Here is an 18724-nt window from a genome sequence, read left to right on the forward strand (position 1 = left end):
TTGGCCGAGGGAGCCAGTGTACAGCTTCCGGGTCATGTGGCCAGCATGACTATGCCGCTTCTGGCGAACCAGAGCAGCACACGGAAACGCTGCTTACCTTCCCGCCAGAGCAGTATCTATTATCTACTTGCACTTTGATGTGCTTTTGAACTGCTAGGTTGGCAGGAGCAGGGACTGAACAACGGGAGCTCACCCCGTCGCAGGGATTCAAACTGCCAACCTTGTGCCTTCTCGGTAGTGGCACCCACCCTGTGGAATGCCCTCCCACTAGAGGTCAAAGAGAACAATTACCAGACCTTTAGAATTACCAGACCTTTAGAAGGCATCTCAAGGCAGCCCTGTTTAGGGAAGCTTTTAATGTTTGATGGATTTTTGTATTTTAGAATTTCTGTTTTTTTGGAAGCCGCCCAGAGTGGCTGGGGGAACCCGGCCAGATGGGCGGGGTATAAATAATAAATTATTATTATTATTATTATTATTATTATTATTATTATTATTATTATTGTGATTGGCAAGCCCTAGGCTCTGTGGTTTAACCCACAGCGCCACCCACATCCCACAGTGGCCACCCTAGACCCTGGGCAAATCACTCTCAGTCATAAAGGTACTGCAAGAATGAATGAAATGAGAGTTCTGTAACATCGTGTATACGAAGCATGATGTTGTTGTTGTTGTTGATGATGATGATGATGATGATGATAACGCTACCAGACATGATGCTCACTTCCCCATATTTAATGAAATACATGTGCTTGTCAGATCATGGAGGAAGAGCAATAGCTCTGTTCATATGACATTTTCATATTGAACAAAAGTAGGGAATGGGGTTAGTTAGGCACAACCTCCACACAGATCACACAACCTCCTCATATACATGCAGGTAGATTCTTCAAATGAAGTCAGTTGAATCAGCGGCAGACCATGGGGTCTTAAATTTCAGTGGCACCCTGCATGACACCAAAATTCAGTGTGCCCCCACCTCTTGCCTTCCATTCTACATCATAGTTGCAGCACCCACAAGGCTCCACACCCAGTGTGACTGAACCAGTCTCTCTCACCTCAATCTGCCTCTGATTGAATGCAATGGGGATTGGAAGGTAACAGGATCATTTGGCACGATCCTGCTACTGCCCTCCTTCCAATGTTCATGTTGTAGGCCAAGAGGTCAGCACTCAGCAACCTTTTTCAGCCGTGAGCCGGTCCACCGTCCCTAAGACCATGTGGTAGGCCGGACTATATCGGGGGGGGGGGGATGAATGAATTCCTATGCCCCACAAATAACCCAGAGATGCATTTTAAATAAAAGGACACATTCTCCTCATGTAAAAACACGCTGATTCCTGGACCGTCCGTGGGCCGGACTGAGAAGGCGATTGGGCCGCATCTGGCCCACGGGCCTTAGGTTGCCTACCCCTGTTGTAGGCCATGTTATGCACATGAGACTAAATGTGGCACTGGGCATTTGGAGAAATAATTATAATTATAATAATTTATTTGTACAATGGTTCCTGTTTCCAGAAGCAGCATAGCAAACAAATAACTGCATGCATGAAAAAATCAGGGGGATTTATTTTTATCTTTTATTTTTATTTTTTTATTTATAAATTTTCAAAATACAAACATGACAAAGAAAGAAAGAAATCAAAACAAACAAAAAATATTTTTTTAAAGAATTACTGTGCCATCATTAACATTAGAGATAACACCTCACATTAATGCTAGCTATCCTGAGAGAAAGGGGACCCAGGTGGCGCTGTGGTTAAACCACTGAGCCTAGGGCTTGCTGATCATAAGGTCGGCGGTTCGAATCCCTGTGACGGGGTGAGCTCCCGTTGCTTGGTCCCAGCTCCTGCCAACCTAGCAGTTCGAAAGCACGTCAAAATACAAGTAGATAAATAGGAACCGCTATAGCAGGAAGGTAAACAGCGTTTCCATGTGCTGCTCTGGTTCTCCAGAAGCAGCTTTGTCATGCTGGCCACATGACCTGGAAGTTATATGCCGCCTCCCTCGGCCAATAATGCGAGATGAGCGCGCAACCCCAGAGTCGGTCACGACTGGACCTAATGGTCAGGGGTCCCTTTACCTTTACCTTTATCCTGAGAGAAACCACATGTTGTTTTTCTTGCAGCATGTCTATGGCAATTCTTTTCTATACTTCATGATTAAAAGTCTTTATTGGCCTATGGCTCATAATTATAGCCATTCATTGCGTAGAAGCCACTGATCTTTGTACCTGCACTTAGTTGCCATTTAACATTACGTCAAGTAATTCTCATGCAAGGACACCTTGGATCTGTGACACCCAGGCTGTAATTCACTAGATAGCCTGAAGCAAGAAATGATTCTCTGAGTCTTAGTCTACACATCTGTAACATAATGATGATGAGATAAAGTATACTAAAAGCCCACTGTGTGCCTGCATCTGAAGGCTGTCCATAGGGTATAAGAGAGAGTGCTCTCTCTCCCTCTCTCTCACACACACAGTTGAACTTTGTTATGAAGAAACATGCAGGCACCAAGCAGTGTGAAAGTTGTTCTAAAAATTATTTTTAGTATTATTTATTTTAAAAAATAATTGCTAGAAACATTCTTAATTCAGAATGAGTGCACAGGTAAAAAGGAACTTAGTAGTAGTTTTAGTGTTTAGTTTAGTTTAGTTTATCATAGAATTGGAAGGGACCCCAAGGGTCATCTAGTCCAACCTCCTGCAATGCAGGAATCTTTTGCTTGAACCTATGACTTTGAGATTAACAATCTCACGCTCTACCGACTGAGCTAGTTTATTGCTTCACAGACACAGAGGCATCCCAAAGTGATCTACAATAATCAAATACAAGATACCTAAGAATTTTTTTGTGTGTGTGTTTAGTCGTTTAGTCGTGTCTGACTCTTCGTGACCCCATGGACCAGAGCATGCCAGGCACTCCTGTCTTCCACTGCCTCCCGCAGTTTGGTCAAACTCATGTTCGTAGCTTCGAGAACACTGTCCAACCATCTCATCCTCTGTTGTCCCCTTCTCCTTGTGCCCTCCTTGTCCCCTTCTCCAGGGAGTCTTCTCTTCTCATGAGGTGGCCAAAGTATTGGAGCCTCAGCTTCATGATCTGTCCTTCCAGTGAGCACTGATTTCCTTCAGAATGGATTTCCTCCAGAATGGATAGGTTTGATCTTCTTGCAGTCCATGGGACTCTCAAGAGTCTCCTCCAGCACCATAATTCAAAAGCATCAATTCTTCAGCGACCAGCCTTCTTTATGGTCCAGCTCTCACTTCCATACATCACTACTGGGAAAACCATAGCTTTAACTATACGGACCTTTGTCGGCAAGGTGATGTCTCTGCTTTTTAAGATGCTGTCTAGGTTTGTCATTGCTTTTCTCCCAAGAAGCAGGCGTCTTTTAATTTCGTGACTGCTGTCACCATCTGCAGTGATCATGGAACCCAAGAAAGTAAAATCTCTCACTGCCTCCATTTCTTCCCCTTCTATTTGCCAGGAGGTGATGGGACCAGTGGCCATGATCTTGGTTTTTTTATGTTGAGCTTCAGACCATATTTTGCGCTCTCCTCTTTCACTCTCATTAAAAGGTTCTTTAATTCCTCCTCACTTTCTGCCATCAAGGTTGTGTCATCAGCATATCTGAGGTTGTTGATATTTCTTCCGGCAATCTTAATTCCGGTTTGGGATTCATCCAGTACAGCCTTTCGCATGATGAATTCTGCACATAAGTTAAATAAGCAGGGAGACAATATACAGCCTTGTCATACTCCTTTCCCAATTCTGAACCAATCAGTTATTCCATATCCAGTTCTAACTGTAGCTTCTTGTCCCACATAGAGATTTCTCAGGAGACAGATGAGGTGATCAGGCACTCACATTTCTTTAAGAACTTGCCATAGTTTGCTGTGGTCGACACAGTCAAATGCTTTTGCATAGTCAATGAAGCAGAAGTAGATGTTTTTTTCTGGAACTCTCTAGCTTTCTCCATAATCTAGCACATGTTTGCAATTTGGTCTCTGGTTCCTCTGTCCCTTCAAAATCCAGCTTGCACTTCTGGAAGTTCTCGGTCCACATACTGCTTAAGCCTGCCTTGTAGAATTTTAAGCATAACCTTGCTAACATGTGAAATGAGCGCAATTGTGTGGTAGTTGGAGCATTCTTTGGCACTGCCATTCTTTGGAATTGGGATGTAGACTGATCTTCTCCAATCCTCTGGCCACTGCTGAGTTTTCCAAACTTGCTGGCATATTGAATGTAGCACCTTAACAGCATCATATTTTAACATTTTAAATAGTTCAGCTGGAATATCATCACTTCCACTGGCCTTGTTATTAACAGTGCTTTCTAAGGCCCATTTGACTTCACTCTCCAGGATGTCTGGCTCAAGCAACCACACTACCTGGGGCATACGAGACCTCCATATCTTTCTGGTAAGATTCCTCTGTGTATTCCTGCTACCTCTTCTTTATGTCTACTGCTTCTGTTAGGTCCTTTCCACTTTTGTACTTTATTATGGCAATCTTTGTAAAAGATGTTCCTTTCATATCTCCAATTTTCTTGAACAGATCTCTGTTTTTTTCCGTTCTGTTGTTTTCCTCTATTTCTTTGCATTGCTCGTTTAAGAAGGCCCTCCTGTCTCTCCTTGCTATTTTTTTTTTGAAATCTGCATTCAATTTCCTGTACCTTTCACTATCTCCATCGCATTTTGCTTGCCTTCTCTCCCCCGCTATTTGTAAGGCCTCTTTGGACAGCCACTTTGCTTTCTTGCATTTCCTTTTCATTGGGATCATTTTCGTTGCTACCTCCTGTATAATGTTACAAGCCTCCACCCATAGTTCTTCAGGCACTCTGTCCACCAAATCTAAATCCTTAAACCTGTTCCTCACTTCCACTGTGTATTCACAAGGGATTTAATTTAGATTGTGTCTTACTGGCCCAGTGGTTTTTCCTACTTTTTTCAGTTTAAGCTGGAATTTTGCTATAAGAAGCTGATGATCTGAGCCACAGTCAGCTCCAGGTCTTGTTTTTGCTGTCTGTATAGAGCTTCTACATCTTTGGCTGCAGAGAATATAATCAATCTGATTTCGATGCTGCCCATCTGGTGATGTCCATGTGTAGAGTCATCTCTTGTGTTGTTGGAAGAGTGTTTGTGATGACCCACTTGTTCTCTTGACAGAACTCTTTTAGCCTTTGCCCTGCTTTGTTTTGAACTCCAAGGCCAAAGTTGCCAGTTGTTCCTTTTATCTCTTGACTCCCTACTTTAGCATTCCAATCCACTATAATGAGAAGAACATCCTTCATTGGTGTCATGTCTAGATGGTGTTGTAATTCTTCATAGAAGTGGTCAATTTCAGTTTCTTCGGCACCAGTTGTTGGTGCATAAACTTGGATTACTGTGATGTTAAAAGGTCTGACTTGGATTCGTATTTATTTATATTTGTAAATCTGTATTCAATTTCTTGAATCATTCAAGAAATTCAATACAGAATTACAAATATAAATAAAATATCCAAAAACATTCAACTGAAGAAAAGGTAGTCTAAAACAGCACAAAATATTTACCCTCTCCACAAAGGATGAAAAGGTTTAACCACTGCGAGCTGCCCTGGGAGATTTTAAACTCAAGGGCATCACATGAAATGAAATAAATGCTCACAGTTGTGAAGAATATTTTAAACTCTGACCGATGGCACTACACGAGGAGCACATGACGGTGCTCACCATGTTGAATCCACTTGAATGCTGCTGTCTTCCAATAGTCTCATTAAGCCTTGCAGCAGTGCTGTTAAAATGGGAACCTGATCTCATTGCTTCTGCAGAAGCTCTCTCACTACGCCTCCATATTTCCTGCTGAAGACCTATCAGTTCTTTCAGCTCACCAATAGGTCTACCCATCTCTTTGGCACTGGAAACTGCCTGCTCTTTGCCATAATTGGTTTCAACCCAGCCCACCCATTAGGCAGTGGGGAGCTTATCTGTATACTGTGGTCTCCCTTCAGACCATTCCTCAAACCAGTGTTTCCCAACCAGTGTGCCTCCAGATGTTTTGGGACTACAACTCTCATCATTCCTGACCACTGTTCTTGCTAGCTAGGGATGATGGGAGTTGTAGTCCCAAAACATCTGGAGGCTCACTGGTTGGGAAACACTGCCTCAAACCATATGGATGATGGGGCCAGGACCAGCGAATATAGCCATGCTCTCTCCCTCACAGACAAAATAGTGTCATTTTCTCTGTGAATGTAAGGAGATAAAGGAATGTGGACCAGAGCTCTGCAAGTCTTCAGAATATGGGCTTCCATATTCAGTCTTTCCGCAATGTCTCTAATATGTCCAACACTAGTAGTGCCTAGTGCGCCATTTTGTAGCAGGCTGGGCCTTTCTGTGAACAAATGCTCTATTGCGATGAGCCTCCATCATAGACGATAGAGAATTTTCAAAACTGGATTACCAGAAATCAAGAGAGGCTTCCGTTCTGCTGTGTTAACAATACTTTTGCGCTAAACACTGCACAGTTGACTTCAGTGGAGCTGCTCTGGCATAAAATCAGAGAAATGGAGTGGAAAAAACCAGCTCAGATTATGTGCCACATTTTAGAAGAAGCGTTCTGAAAATAACACAATGGGAAGCAAGCAGTTTACAGTATAGATATTGCTATTATTTATACAATGCTGTAAACTTTGCCTAGGGCTTTGTGCAAATAGAAGAGAAGCATATAACTCGAAGTGTTTACAATGTTAAACTGTCAAGGAGCAAGTGAATGAATTCAGATACTATTGCTAACTCAACTTTACATGAGCAGTGATCTTACGCATGTTTACATGGAAGTAAAATGAGCTGAAATCAGCAGAACATATTTCTGTGCATGGCATCCTGCCGTTCACACAGTTAAGCTACAATTTTACACACACTCACCTGTGAGTAAGCTCCATCAGACACCCCCCCCTCTCTCTCTGTGTGTGTGTAGGAATGCACTGTAAATGTGTAATTTTCCTTTTGTCAATTATTCATGCCTATCCTATAGGAAACTATCCTATGTAAACTGTATTGTAAGGCCCGCCTGAAAAGTTGTATATAAACACCTTAAAGAAACACCCAACCCCAAAAATCTAACACATAAAAATCTAAGATACAAGACGTAACTACGGTATAGCCAATGCCATCAGCATTCAATGCCATCAGCAAGCAGAAAGTGGTCCATGTTTCACAAGCATACAGTAAGGTTGGTTGTACAATGGCTTTGTAAACAAGCATCTTGGTTTCCCTGCGAATGTCCCTGTCCTCAAACACTCTGACTCGCAGAGCTCAGGCGGTGCTGGATTTCAACATCAATGTCGGTGATATAATAATGCTTGGAATGTATGGTGTGAATGCGCCCTTAGATAATGCCAGTCATCCTGCTGTGCTAGGCAAATATGGTGGTTTTTTTTTAAACAGCTATCCTACTTCACAGAATCTTCTGATTCTATGCTTTAAGAAGCTTCTAAAATTGTGGAAAGAGTATTTGATCTCTATACTGGTACGGCACTTTCTCTCCACTACATACCTCTTGCATATTGACTTGTTAATGTGCTCAAAGGTTTAGGATTGTAAGAGTTGGAGCAGGATCTGGTCAGCCAATGATGCAGAAAAACCATAGCTAAAGTTTCCCAATCTCTTCAATTAGCCACTGTGGCTAATTGAGCTATCTGTGCACCCCTGTTCTAAAGTACAGGCCACATGCACAAAACTAGTGTCAGGAATGCTTTGATGGTGTTTCCTGCTTGGCAGGGGGTTGGACTGGATGGCCCTTGTGGTCTCTTCCAACTCTATGATTCTATGATTCTAGTGAAGCACTAGCAGACCTCTTTGGCAGTAATGGTTTTCCCCAAAGCACCCCGGGAATCATAGTTTCCCGTCATGCATTCCAGTCATAAAGCTACAATTCTCTGGGAAGAGGTTGTTAAGCCTCTCTGGGAATTGTAACACTTTGTGAGGGGAATAGGGGACTTCTGACAACTCTCAGCATCCTTAACAAATCATAGGTCCCAGAATTCTCTAGGGGAAGCCAAGTGGTTATAAGAGTGCTTTAAATTGTTCTAAGTGTGCTTTAAAAGAAACGTGGGGATATGGCCATATTATTATTATTATTATTAAATTTGAATATCACCCTTCATATCAAGAAATCAGAGCAGTTGATAGCATAAAAATACAAGATAAGAACACAAAATACATAATCAAAACAGGTACAATAATAAAACAAACCATAGTAATTGGCTCATAGAAAGGGCCTAAAAGGGGGAGGGGGAGAAAAAAATGTGGTTCACAACAGAGGTAAGAAGAAATTTTGCAAAAGATATTTTGTAGGTATAATTCAGCATTGAGACGTCTGAGAAGCGGTCTGGCTCCGACATAGGGCTCCTCCACCTTACATACTGGCTAACAGGTGTCCAAAACTGGGTGAGGGTTAGATGAGGTGAATTTTTAATAGAACCCCCCCCCCCATTGGAAGGGGAGGCTGAAAGGGCACGCAGGCGCACTGCGCCCATGGGTCTTGCACAACGTGCTGCGGAAAAAGTACCTTTCTCGCAGCGGGAAGAACTCGTCCCTGTATATGTTAATAAGGCGAGGCCGCCTCGTGCCGCCTCATTGGTGCCGGAGGAAGGGGCGTGACCGGATATGTAAATAGAACCCGGCGTTTTGAAGAGGGGAGGAAGGAAGAGACGCGCGAGGGGGAGGGGGGGAGCAACCGGCATTTTTCGTAAACGGCGGAGAAGGAAGAGGCGTGGCCAAATCAGGCACAAAGTGTAGCCGGGGCGGGGAGCCGAGTCCAACCAAGAGGTGGTGGGCGTGGCTGGCATGCAAATCCAAACCACGGCGCCTGCTGATTGGAGGAGAGGCAGCGGAAGGGTTGGGCCATGTTAACGAAGGCGTTCTCTCCTCCGAACTTGCCCTCCCTCCTCCCGCTGTTCGCTAAGCCCCTCCCCTCGATTTAAAAGTCGCGGCGCCTGCGCAGTAAAGGGAAATGAGGACTTAGTCTGTTACACAACTGACTGTGCTGTTTGAGGGGGCTGCGTTCTGTCTTCGGCCTCAAGACTTTGCCTGCTCCCCAAGCTCTCTTACTAGGCTTACCCCTTCCCGCCCCCCTTGCTTTACAGGCATGAGTGGGGATCAGCTGCACAACGACTCCCAGGTAAGGGGCGGGGGGCTCCTATTCTTATAGTACTTAAGGGGAAGTGGATGGAGACCGAGGCCTAAAGTTCCTTTGGAGGGGAAAAATTAGGATTCCCCCCCCCCTTCAGGTGTAGGGGAAAGAGAACCCTTCACTCTCATAACTTAGGCCCTTCCGATAAATATCGGGAGGGTGTTTTTTGCCGCAGCTTCCTCAAAAGCAGGTATTTCCCTTAATAGTGGAGGGGTGCTAAAAAGGGATTGGGGGGGCTTCTTTTCTCTGGGAGAGAGAGCCTCGTTGCTTTCAGTTCCTACCGGAATTATTTGGCTGCGGCCCTTTAATAGTAGTTAGGCCTTTCTCCTTATTCTCTCTCTGGTCCCCCAAACCGTCGCATCCCATCAGACCCCTTTGAGGGGTGACCCCTTTTGCCTGCGTAGAGTCACACCTTAATCTCTCGCAGGGCTTCCTTCAAGTTCCCTGTAGACACTCTGTCTATAATCCATCATCTCCACCCCCACCCCCGTCATTTCTCTTAACCCGCATCTTCCCCAACTCATTCCAGAAAGAAGGGGGGTTTGGGGGAGGAAAAATGTGTGCCCCCCCTATTCTCGTTTTCTTCCCTACCGCTTGGAGGGCACGTAGGGCCCTTAAATGAGGGGGGGGGAGTTGGGGGAGGTTGAGGGAAAATCCTGCTGGGAATACAGAGCCACGCACGAGGAAAAAGAAGGCAATTAAAATAGGATGGGAAAACTTTGGTGGGGTGGGGAAAGTGGGGGGGATTTCTATTTGGCCCCCTCGCTTTTGCTAAGGGATAACCCTAAATCAGTTTTTAAGGGCCACCGGGTTGATTCCTCAGCTCGGCTCCTTGAACAGGAGGAAAACGCGTGTGTGATAAAACCATACCTAGGTCCTGTTTTCGTAAAATATATATATATATATATTTTCCTCTTTCCTTCCCCCCCCCAATAGATCGATCCAGATTTCCGAGCGAACGGTAAGTGCATTGTCCCTCTGTACTGGGGAGTGGGTAGGATTTGCCCTGCTTTCTCTCCTTTCTCCCTCTCTTTCCCCTTCTCTTGTATCGCTGAGGATGGTAAAGGACAGACATGGCGTCCCAGAGACTAAGTCCCGTCTCCTCGCTCATCGGCCCCATTGTTCCCATCGAGCTTCCTAATACTCGGAAATCATAGGGCCCTCAGCCCATCCGACCCCATATCTCGGTAGTGAGGACAGTGGAGACCCCAAATCCGGTCTCGCTTGGTTTTTCGGAGGCCCTTTTGGGCTCCGATTCCCCCCTGGAAAGTCGCCTTGTCGACGGTCGGGACTTAGTCTCTGCGCCATTTTCTTTTTCTGTCTCTTCCCTGTGTGTGTCTTTCTCCTTCTCCTCCTCCCTCGAGCTGCCCATGAGAAGCCTCCTGCAGTGAAAACATGCGATATAATCACCACCCCAGCTCCAAATATTCTCTCCGAAAAGGGAAAACCGTCATTTTTGTTCGTTTGCTTTTGTTTTGTTCTTTCAAAGCTTGGTTTAGTTGCCTCGCTGCTTTTTTATTCCCACCTCGTCCTCTCTTTCTCCTCCCCCAGTTCTGTTTCTTTGAATCCCTTCCCCTGTAGAAAGGTGGTTGCAACATGTTGCTCTTGAACTGATTCTCCATCCATTTGAATACACAGCATATTTTAAGATCTGGATGCAGGAACAGGGGTTTTATTCTTGGATTTTAAAAACAAGCAAAAATAAAACAGCACAGGCAGTTCTAGAATCCTATTCAGTATCACTTTGCTAAAGTTTGGTAGTTGATGGTGTATGTTTGTGTTCAGTTTATAAAAGCTATACATGTGAGTTTTTTTAAATTAAAAAATCTGTTGTGTGTGAGGGGGATTATGATTCTGCTATATATGCCTTTGTTGCATAGAGAGCTTTCCTCTTCCTTTTAAAGGAGAAAATAGATTCTGGGGGAAGGGGATGTAGAGTTGGAATGGCATATCAGTCAGAAAATGCCAAGATTGCTTCCCCCACCTTTTGAAAGGTGATTTCACCTTGGCTTTTAACTCCTAGGGGCTTTATGATACTGGCTGTCTTGCTTTCATGAAACATTGCAGTGTTCTGCGTAGCATGTTTGCATACTGGATTGAGAGCAGTCATATCTTCTGAATTTCTGCTCCTGTATAAGGAGTATGAAGTCACCTGTGATTAAGAATATGTGTTGATGTAATGCAGGTATTTCTCCCTGTATGTTGAAATATTTCTGCTGAGACCTTTTGATTTTTCGGAAATGTACAAAATGTGCAGAACCTCCCCAACTGCTAAGAAATAAGCACAAATATTTTTAACCACTCTGTAATGGCCATCCATTGACTATTACAAATACAGAAAATAAAAATATTAGTGGTTGTATTCTATAGGGGTTTGCAGTTCAGTGTTAAGACTGTGCTGAAGATGGGGTTTTGGTTTGAATCACAATATACTTGCAATTGTGTTGAATCTTTTGGCTTCTTGCCCTATGCCGACTTCTTTTTGAAGTGTGTACTGAGCAGGTCTATCTCGAGTATCTGGTTACCTTGGGCACCTAAAACTTAAATCCTGCCTTAACACAGTGGTGGTATCTAATATTTTCAGTCTAATACTTGGGTATTAGAAACATTTTCCTAGCCTGGGTATTTATTATTTCACAAACAAGTAATATTTATCACTGACTAAATAAAGTATGAAGATGGCTTTGGAGGATGGCTTTCTCCCCTTTTGTTGACTCCAGCCTTTCTTTAGTTATTATTTCACTGCAATCATTCTTCAGCCACAGGCTCTTGATTATTCTTCAAGAAATAACAGCGCCAATAGTCACATCCTTTTTGACCTTGCCACTAAGGCTGTACAGTACTTGCCTTCATGCCCTTTTTTTACTTACACTATTGTGTTCCTGACTTCTGAGTCAGAATCATTGCATGTTGAAGTTAGTCTTAAATATCCATTTTTATTCTAAGTAAAGCAGTGAAGACATAGAATTAACCCCATACAAAGCATCTTTAGTTCAGTAGATCTCGTTATACTGTATGTAACAAAACAAAATAAAAAAATTCATTCCAGCAGCACCTTGGAGACCAACTATGTTTGTCATAGTTACCGTATGAGCTTTCATGTGCATGCACACTTCTTCAGATACTTAACAAAGTTTGCTAGTTCCTCTTGTCTCCCAGATCGTCCATTCATGTAGCTTCAAGCACACAGTTCTAAAAAGGTGAAAAAGTGTTTAAACAGAAAAGTAGTGAACTGTTATTGTCTATTCATTCACACTTTTTTAAAGGCACTGATGAAAACTACATATTTCTATTTATTGAGTACGTAAAGACCATATGTATTGATGAAGGCAGCCAGTTTGGGATAATGTACAGCTGTGCCACCATGTGTGAATTGTTTTAGATCTCAAAAGCTAAGGAAAGAATAGTAGAAATTCTCAAGTTGATGGGAGACACCCATTGAATACTACTGGTTTAATGCATAGTATTGTTTCCTGTGAATAGAACTAAATTCATGCATTAGTATGGTTTGGGAAACAGTGCTGTCAAGCATAAGTTTGGCCTGCCATGGGCCATTAAGTATCAATACCTATCCTAACCAGATTGTCCTTGTAAACATCTGCTTAGGTACTTCTGTAGAATAAATCTGCTTTATGCTTCACTTTGGTACTTTATTTTTTACAAACTTGTGACTTTGTTTTATTTTTTCTGTGTTTTCTTAAGCACCATCTATAACAGACATCCCCAAACTGTGGCCCTCCAGATGTTATGGCCTACAACTCCCATGATCCCTAGCTAATAGGACCAGTGGTCTGGGAAGATGGGAATTGTAGTCCAAAACATCTGGAGGGCTAAAGTTTGGGGATGCCTGATCTATAAGCACTATCTTAAGCACCATGTTTAGAAGGGTCTCCTGTTCATAATTTGCAAAATAATTCTCCTGCACTACATGCAGCAATTGAATAGGGCCAATTCAAAGAGCCAGTTTAACCATTCAGGTAAAGTATATCCCATGGCTTACTATTTCAGAATGCAGCAGCAGTAGTAGTACATGCTGATATGCTCTCATCAGAACAACCACCACCACTTTCCACATAGAGAGTTAACATGCCACAGTTAAGGTTAGTTTACACGTACTCTTCTCTTTGACATTCAGATGTCATTCACCCAACTAGCTGGTGCATGGTACAGATCGGATAGGGTTGTAACCATGTGCTTTTGCAGATTTTTGAATCTGTCCATGATGTAAAATAATTTTCCAGGGTAAGCCATCCAGAAATTGCAGGGTAAAGTATAACCAGAACTAGCAATCCTATGCTGCTTTTAAGAAAATGTTCTTTTTATTTTTTAAAAAAGTTTTCAGTTACAATAGTCACATCAGGCTCCCCCCTTTATATCTTGTAGCTGTATTTTATCCCAAGACTTGAAAGCTTGGAGGATTGAACTCATGTAATATTGCTTTGATACAGAAATGAACACGTTGCATGCATCTGAAAGCAAGCAACTCAGTTTAATGAAGAAATGAACTTGTGTGATATATTTTCCAACAGTTCTGTGGGTTTGAGGCTCTCTATACGCATTTGTATATTTGGCAGAGGAAAATTGTGTGAACAGTGTTGTGTCTGTACTGAAGTCTTAAAATCTGTTTCAACTTGCTAGTTCTCCCACCACTACCAAAAAGTGTACATGTTAGACAATGCAAAACATAGCTGTTTTCTTTTTATACAAGTAAAGATTTTTAGATATGGTGGGTAATTACTAAGAAGCAAAAGCCCTGGTGCCCTACAATAAACTTTTTGTAGCATGTAGGATATGATTTTGCTTTCAATATTCCCTGGCAGGCTTGCATAACAAATCCTCAGTAAAATATATCATTGAGTAAGTTTTTGTTTTGGTCAATGTGAGAATGTATATTGGAAGTAAAAGAGATTAGAGGCCTACATCTGTGGAGTAGGAGTGAAATATGTTATGCAGGCTTGAGGACAACTTTACAAACCTCTGGCTTGTTGGATGAGAACTTCTCACTGAAGTACGTTTGCTTCCTCAGAAATAAGTTTAGTGTCTTTCTAGAATCTGTAGTAACACCACAAAAAATGTTTCTATATGACAATTTTGGTTCAACTCTATTGCTCAAAATGCTAAAGGGCATAATGAGTAGAAAAATGACTTTTAAATATTCAGGTCTAATAACATTTACAAATAGCAGTATCTAGATGTATGAAATAGTTTATTTAGTTTTAAGCTGTTTGAACTAGGCATTTGTAGTAAACAATAGCTAAATAAAAAAGGAGAAACTTTTAAATTCTAAAAGATGACATAGGTTAGTTTAGTCAATCAACCTCCAAGGACTATGGTTCTGGTAGCAAGTGTCTGTTTAATGTTGCCAGGAAACAAATGACTTTGGGAAATGTCAGCTTGTTCTTATTTTCCTGTATCAGCCAATTATTGGGAAACCTGTTCCTTTCTAATAAGATCTGTGAACTCCAGGTATGGTAAGCCAAATATACTCAAGAATACCGTGTTTCCCCTTTTTTAAGTCATAGTCATAAAGTAAGCCAGGGCAGCAATTTTAAGCATTTGAGAAATATAAGACATACCCTGAAAATAAGACATACCTCCATGTCTGCCAGCTCGGGGCCTGAAACTGGCTGCTGCAGCATGGAGCGCTCAGAGCGCCCAGGCGCGGGCAAAGCAAGAACATGGAGGTGCTGATCAGCTGGAGCGCGGGAATTAGTTGTTCCTGGCTCAGCTGGAGCGCACGCGTAGGAGGAACGCAGCAAAGTCAGCCCTGAGGAGGGAAAATGGCGTTTAAAAATGCCGTTTGAAGCGCCCACCTCGCGAAGGAAAAGCGCCCCGCCGGCCACCGCCCTGCCCAAACCAGGGCTCTCTCCCCTCAGTCACCCCCAGATGCCCCGCCGCTGCTCTCCCCTCCCTCAACTGCCCCTTCTTCCCCAGCCGGCTGCCCGCGTTCCTCCAGCCGGGGCACGCAGCGGGGAAAGGGTGTGCGACGGCTGAGGCAAACAGAGGTGGCCGGTTGCCCAGGGGTGGTATGGTCAAAAAGGTGGGTGAGAAGGGAAGGAAGCTCCTTGCTCGCCGCCTCCTCTCTCCCTCTCTCCCGCTGGGCGCCTTGGCCCCGGGGAGGTGCAAGGAGCCGCAGCAAACGCGGAGGAACAGGCGGCCAGGGGTGGGTCGCTTTCTCCGCCTCCTTGGAGTTTGGGCTCCGTATACAGGAAGGAGCGAGCCCGGAACTGCCTCCCAGCCAGCAGCCCCTGAGGAGCCGCCTCCGCCGCCGCCGCCCTCGAGCTTCTTTTCCCTCAGGCGGCTGCAGCGTGGAGCAGATCATGAAGTCGGGCAGATCATACCGTAATAAAAACCGTACCGGTAATAAAAAAAAATACAGGTAATACACCCCACCGAAAATAAGACACCCTGTGGTTTTGGGGGGTGGAAAAGTTATAAGACGGTGTCTTAAAAAAGGGGAAACACGGTAATAGGGTTTGCAATTCTGATCTTCCCCTCTCTCTAGGTGTGGTCTCCTTAGTTTCCTTTTATCTGTCTTTGCAGATGAATTAGCATGTGACCTTTGGCAAGCTGCTTAAGTTCTTTGCCTCAGTTCTTCACATTTAAATTGTGGATAAGCTTAATCTGCAGTCTAAGTGAGTAAAAATATTGAAGATCTTTAAGATCTTTAGTAGATGTTGTTGAGCTCATTGGCTGAATGCTTGGCAGTAGCCTGAAGTAGCATTTTTATTATAAATTCTGGCTAGTGTTGCAACTTCTCTGGTCAGAGTTCCAAATGAGATAGAAGTTTGCATTGTTTCCTGTTGTTGGGTAGCTTTGATACAATTTACTTGAGCTGATTACAAATTGTATATACATTCTCATTATCTTGTACAATTCAAGGAGATACTGTCCACACATTTTCTTTCATTTTCCGAAGTAAATATTTGTGTACCGTGTTCAAAGCGAACCCAACCATTCTTCAGTCATTCCCATTTCTTCCATAGTGCTGTTAGTTTCAAAATGTAGCATTAATAGCACTCAACAACACCATACACAACTTTCATATCAAATAGCAGTTTATACAGCTGCAAGCATTGGTTTTGAAACTGAGTGTCAGATTTTCATGCCCTTACACTGAAGGAAATCTGTGCTTCGATCTTATGTACTTGTTTACAATAGTATTACTGCAGTTGTTGTAGTTCCTACTGTGTGGTATTATCTAACAGTTTTATTAAAAAAAGTCCTGTGCCCTTGCATTGCAAATGATGGCATTTCTTTAGTGAACTGATTACACTCAGGTTGGCTCAGAAATGTGCTCCTCATCCTCAATAAATAATTGTGATGGGCTGTGGGAGTACAGCTTGCTTCCAAGAGTCTCACATTTGTTGAGTAACTGTTGTTGATGTGTTCTATAACTTGATCTCTTAGTGCCTTTTGATATCATTGACTTGTTCACTAATAGAAATTGGAGCCATGCATAAGCAAAATTGATAGAATCATTGTGAATAGTACAGAAGGACTATAAACACTTTCCTCCAGAATCCTGTTGCCTTCATGTACAGTGGAACCTCTGTTTATGAACACCTCTGTTTATGAATTTTCTGTTTACGAACGCCGCAGACCCATCTGGAACGGATTAATTCACTTTCCATTACTTTCAATGGGAAAGTTCGCTTAAGTTTATGAACGCTTCAGTTTATGAACAGACTTCCGGAACCAATTACACCCATGCTTCGGGTTAAGTACGCTTCAGGTTGAGTACTCCGCGGACCCATCTGGAACGGATTAAGCCACTTTCCATTACTTTCAATTGGAAAGTTCGCTTCAGTTTATGAACGCTTCAGTTTAAGTACTCCACGGACCGTCTGGAACAGATTAATCTACTTTCCATTACTTTCAATGGGAAAGTTTGATTCAGTTTATGAACGCTTCAGTTTATGAACAGACTTCCGGAACCAATTGTGTTCATAAACCGAGGTACCACTGTATTGCTTATTAATGTATGAATCCACAAACCAGTTCCACTATATGGTATAATTCCCTCTCCTCCCCCAGCGTGCAGGCACTCATCTTTGCAGGTCTGCTGAACTTTGAAGGTGCTTCAGATTTAGTACAATTTTGGAGATAAGACCTTGCTCATCTGCCTTGTTCTGCTATTGTTCCATCTATAAAAAATGTTGGTGCACAGTCCTTCTTGTGCGTCTGGCTAACTGGCTAGTGCTTCTTCCTGGTCAGTGGCTGCTGAAAGCATGCTCAAGTTTTTGTTTGGTTCAGTTTGACCTACTGCTCCACTGAAAACTATGCCTGCCTGCCTGCCTGCTTACTTACTGAGAGGGCTTATTAAGGAATAACATTTTGTATTATTTAATATTGGGGTGTGCAGGGTCATGTATGTGTATGTCCACAAGTACTTTTGCCTCTTCATCATCAAAAGGGAAAGTATTTTTAAAGTCATGTGAGCAGTTCTCTGCTGTATTTTCTGTTTTCCTTTATAGAGAGGAAGTAGCATTTTTCACTGAGGTGGGCTGAGATCATCTGATGGATGGAGAAAATGGTTTTATGATTATGTTTACTGTTATGTATAGTTGACCAGTTGGGGCAGTACTTTGGGATGATTTGGTGCCATCTGCACCCTGCCCCAACTAGTGAATTGTAAGTACTGTATTGCAAACCATTCAGCGCTAGCACGCAGTGAAACCATCAGCACCAGTTTGGTTGCCTTGGCAATGTTAGTGTGCTCTCTCTTCTCCCCCCCCCCCTAAAGAAAGAAAGTGCAAGGGCATGGCTTGGTTTCCCCCTCAATAAAGTTGCCATGAAGACAAATCTGATTGGCTATTTGATGCTGCAGTGTCATGTTCATTACATGATCCCTGATTGACTAGGATCACACAGCAAAGAAAGATGGGCTTAGTAAATAAACAAAAGTGGTGCCAAAGCAGCAGCTCAAGGAAATAATGGCTGTTAACAGGTAACATTTAATCACCCCTTTCCCTCACTTCCAAGCTTTCTTTCCGCTACTGACTAGTGTGTTTAGAACTTTAGGTGATACAAAGGCCATTTCATAGTGACTCATGATTTGATGTAAGCTGCAATCGGCCAGCTAGTGATAAGAACTGTTTGCCCCCCCCTTTTAATCCATATTTGTGAGATTAGAACATATGTTAATTTCAACTGTTCAGTGATAAACTGTTAGAAATGCACAACTATAATAGGGTTAATGAGGAACTAACTGAACATAAATATCTCAGTGGCCAAACCCCACAAGGGAGATTGCACTCTAAACGGTAAATCAGAATTTACACAAAGTTTAAATCTTTAGCTCTTTAGCTCAAACAAAGCTACATACAAATTCAAGTATTTGCACAAGAGCAAAGAGTACACTTGTACCCTCAGGCATTTTTGGGTAGCCCACTGGATTTTGTTCCTTTTCCTAGTTGCACTGTCAGCATGAAGCGTGGAAATTACAATATGTACTTGACATGTAATTCATGTTAACTGTTCTATTAATTTCATTGCAGAATAATTGTGCAAACCAGACCGTGTGAATTACAGTGTTGTTGGCATC

General features: G+C 42.9%; 1 protein-coding gene across 1 annotated transcript in view; it reads left to right on the forward strand.

Moving 5' to 3' along the window:
* The first annotated feature begins 9010 nt into the window (after window positions 1–9010).
* Window positions 9011–18724, forward strand: part of TOP1 (DNA topoisomerase I) — a 75889-nt gene continuing 66175 nt past the window's right edge. The window contains exons 1-2 of the mRNA XM_035121457.3: window positions 9011–9165; window positions 10114–10138. Coding sequence (XP_034977348.1) covers window positions 9133–9165; window positions 10114–10138 — 58 coding nt within the window. The 5' untranslated portion in view covers window positions 9011–9132. The remainder of the gene's footprint in view (window positions 9166–10113; window positions 10139–18724) is intronic.

Source organism: Zootoca vivipara, chromosome 7, assembly GCF_965207765.1.
Source record: "Zootoca vivipara chromosome 7, rZooViv2.hap1.1, whole genome shotgun sequence".
Lineage (NCBI taxonomy): Eukaryota > Metazoa > Chordata > Lepidosauria > Squamata > Lacertidae > Zootoca > Zootoca vivipara.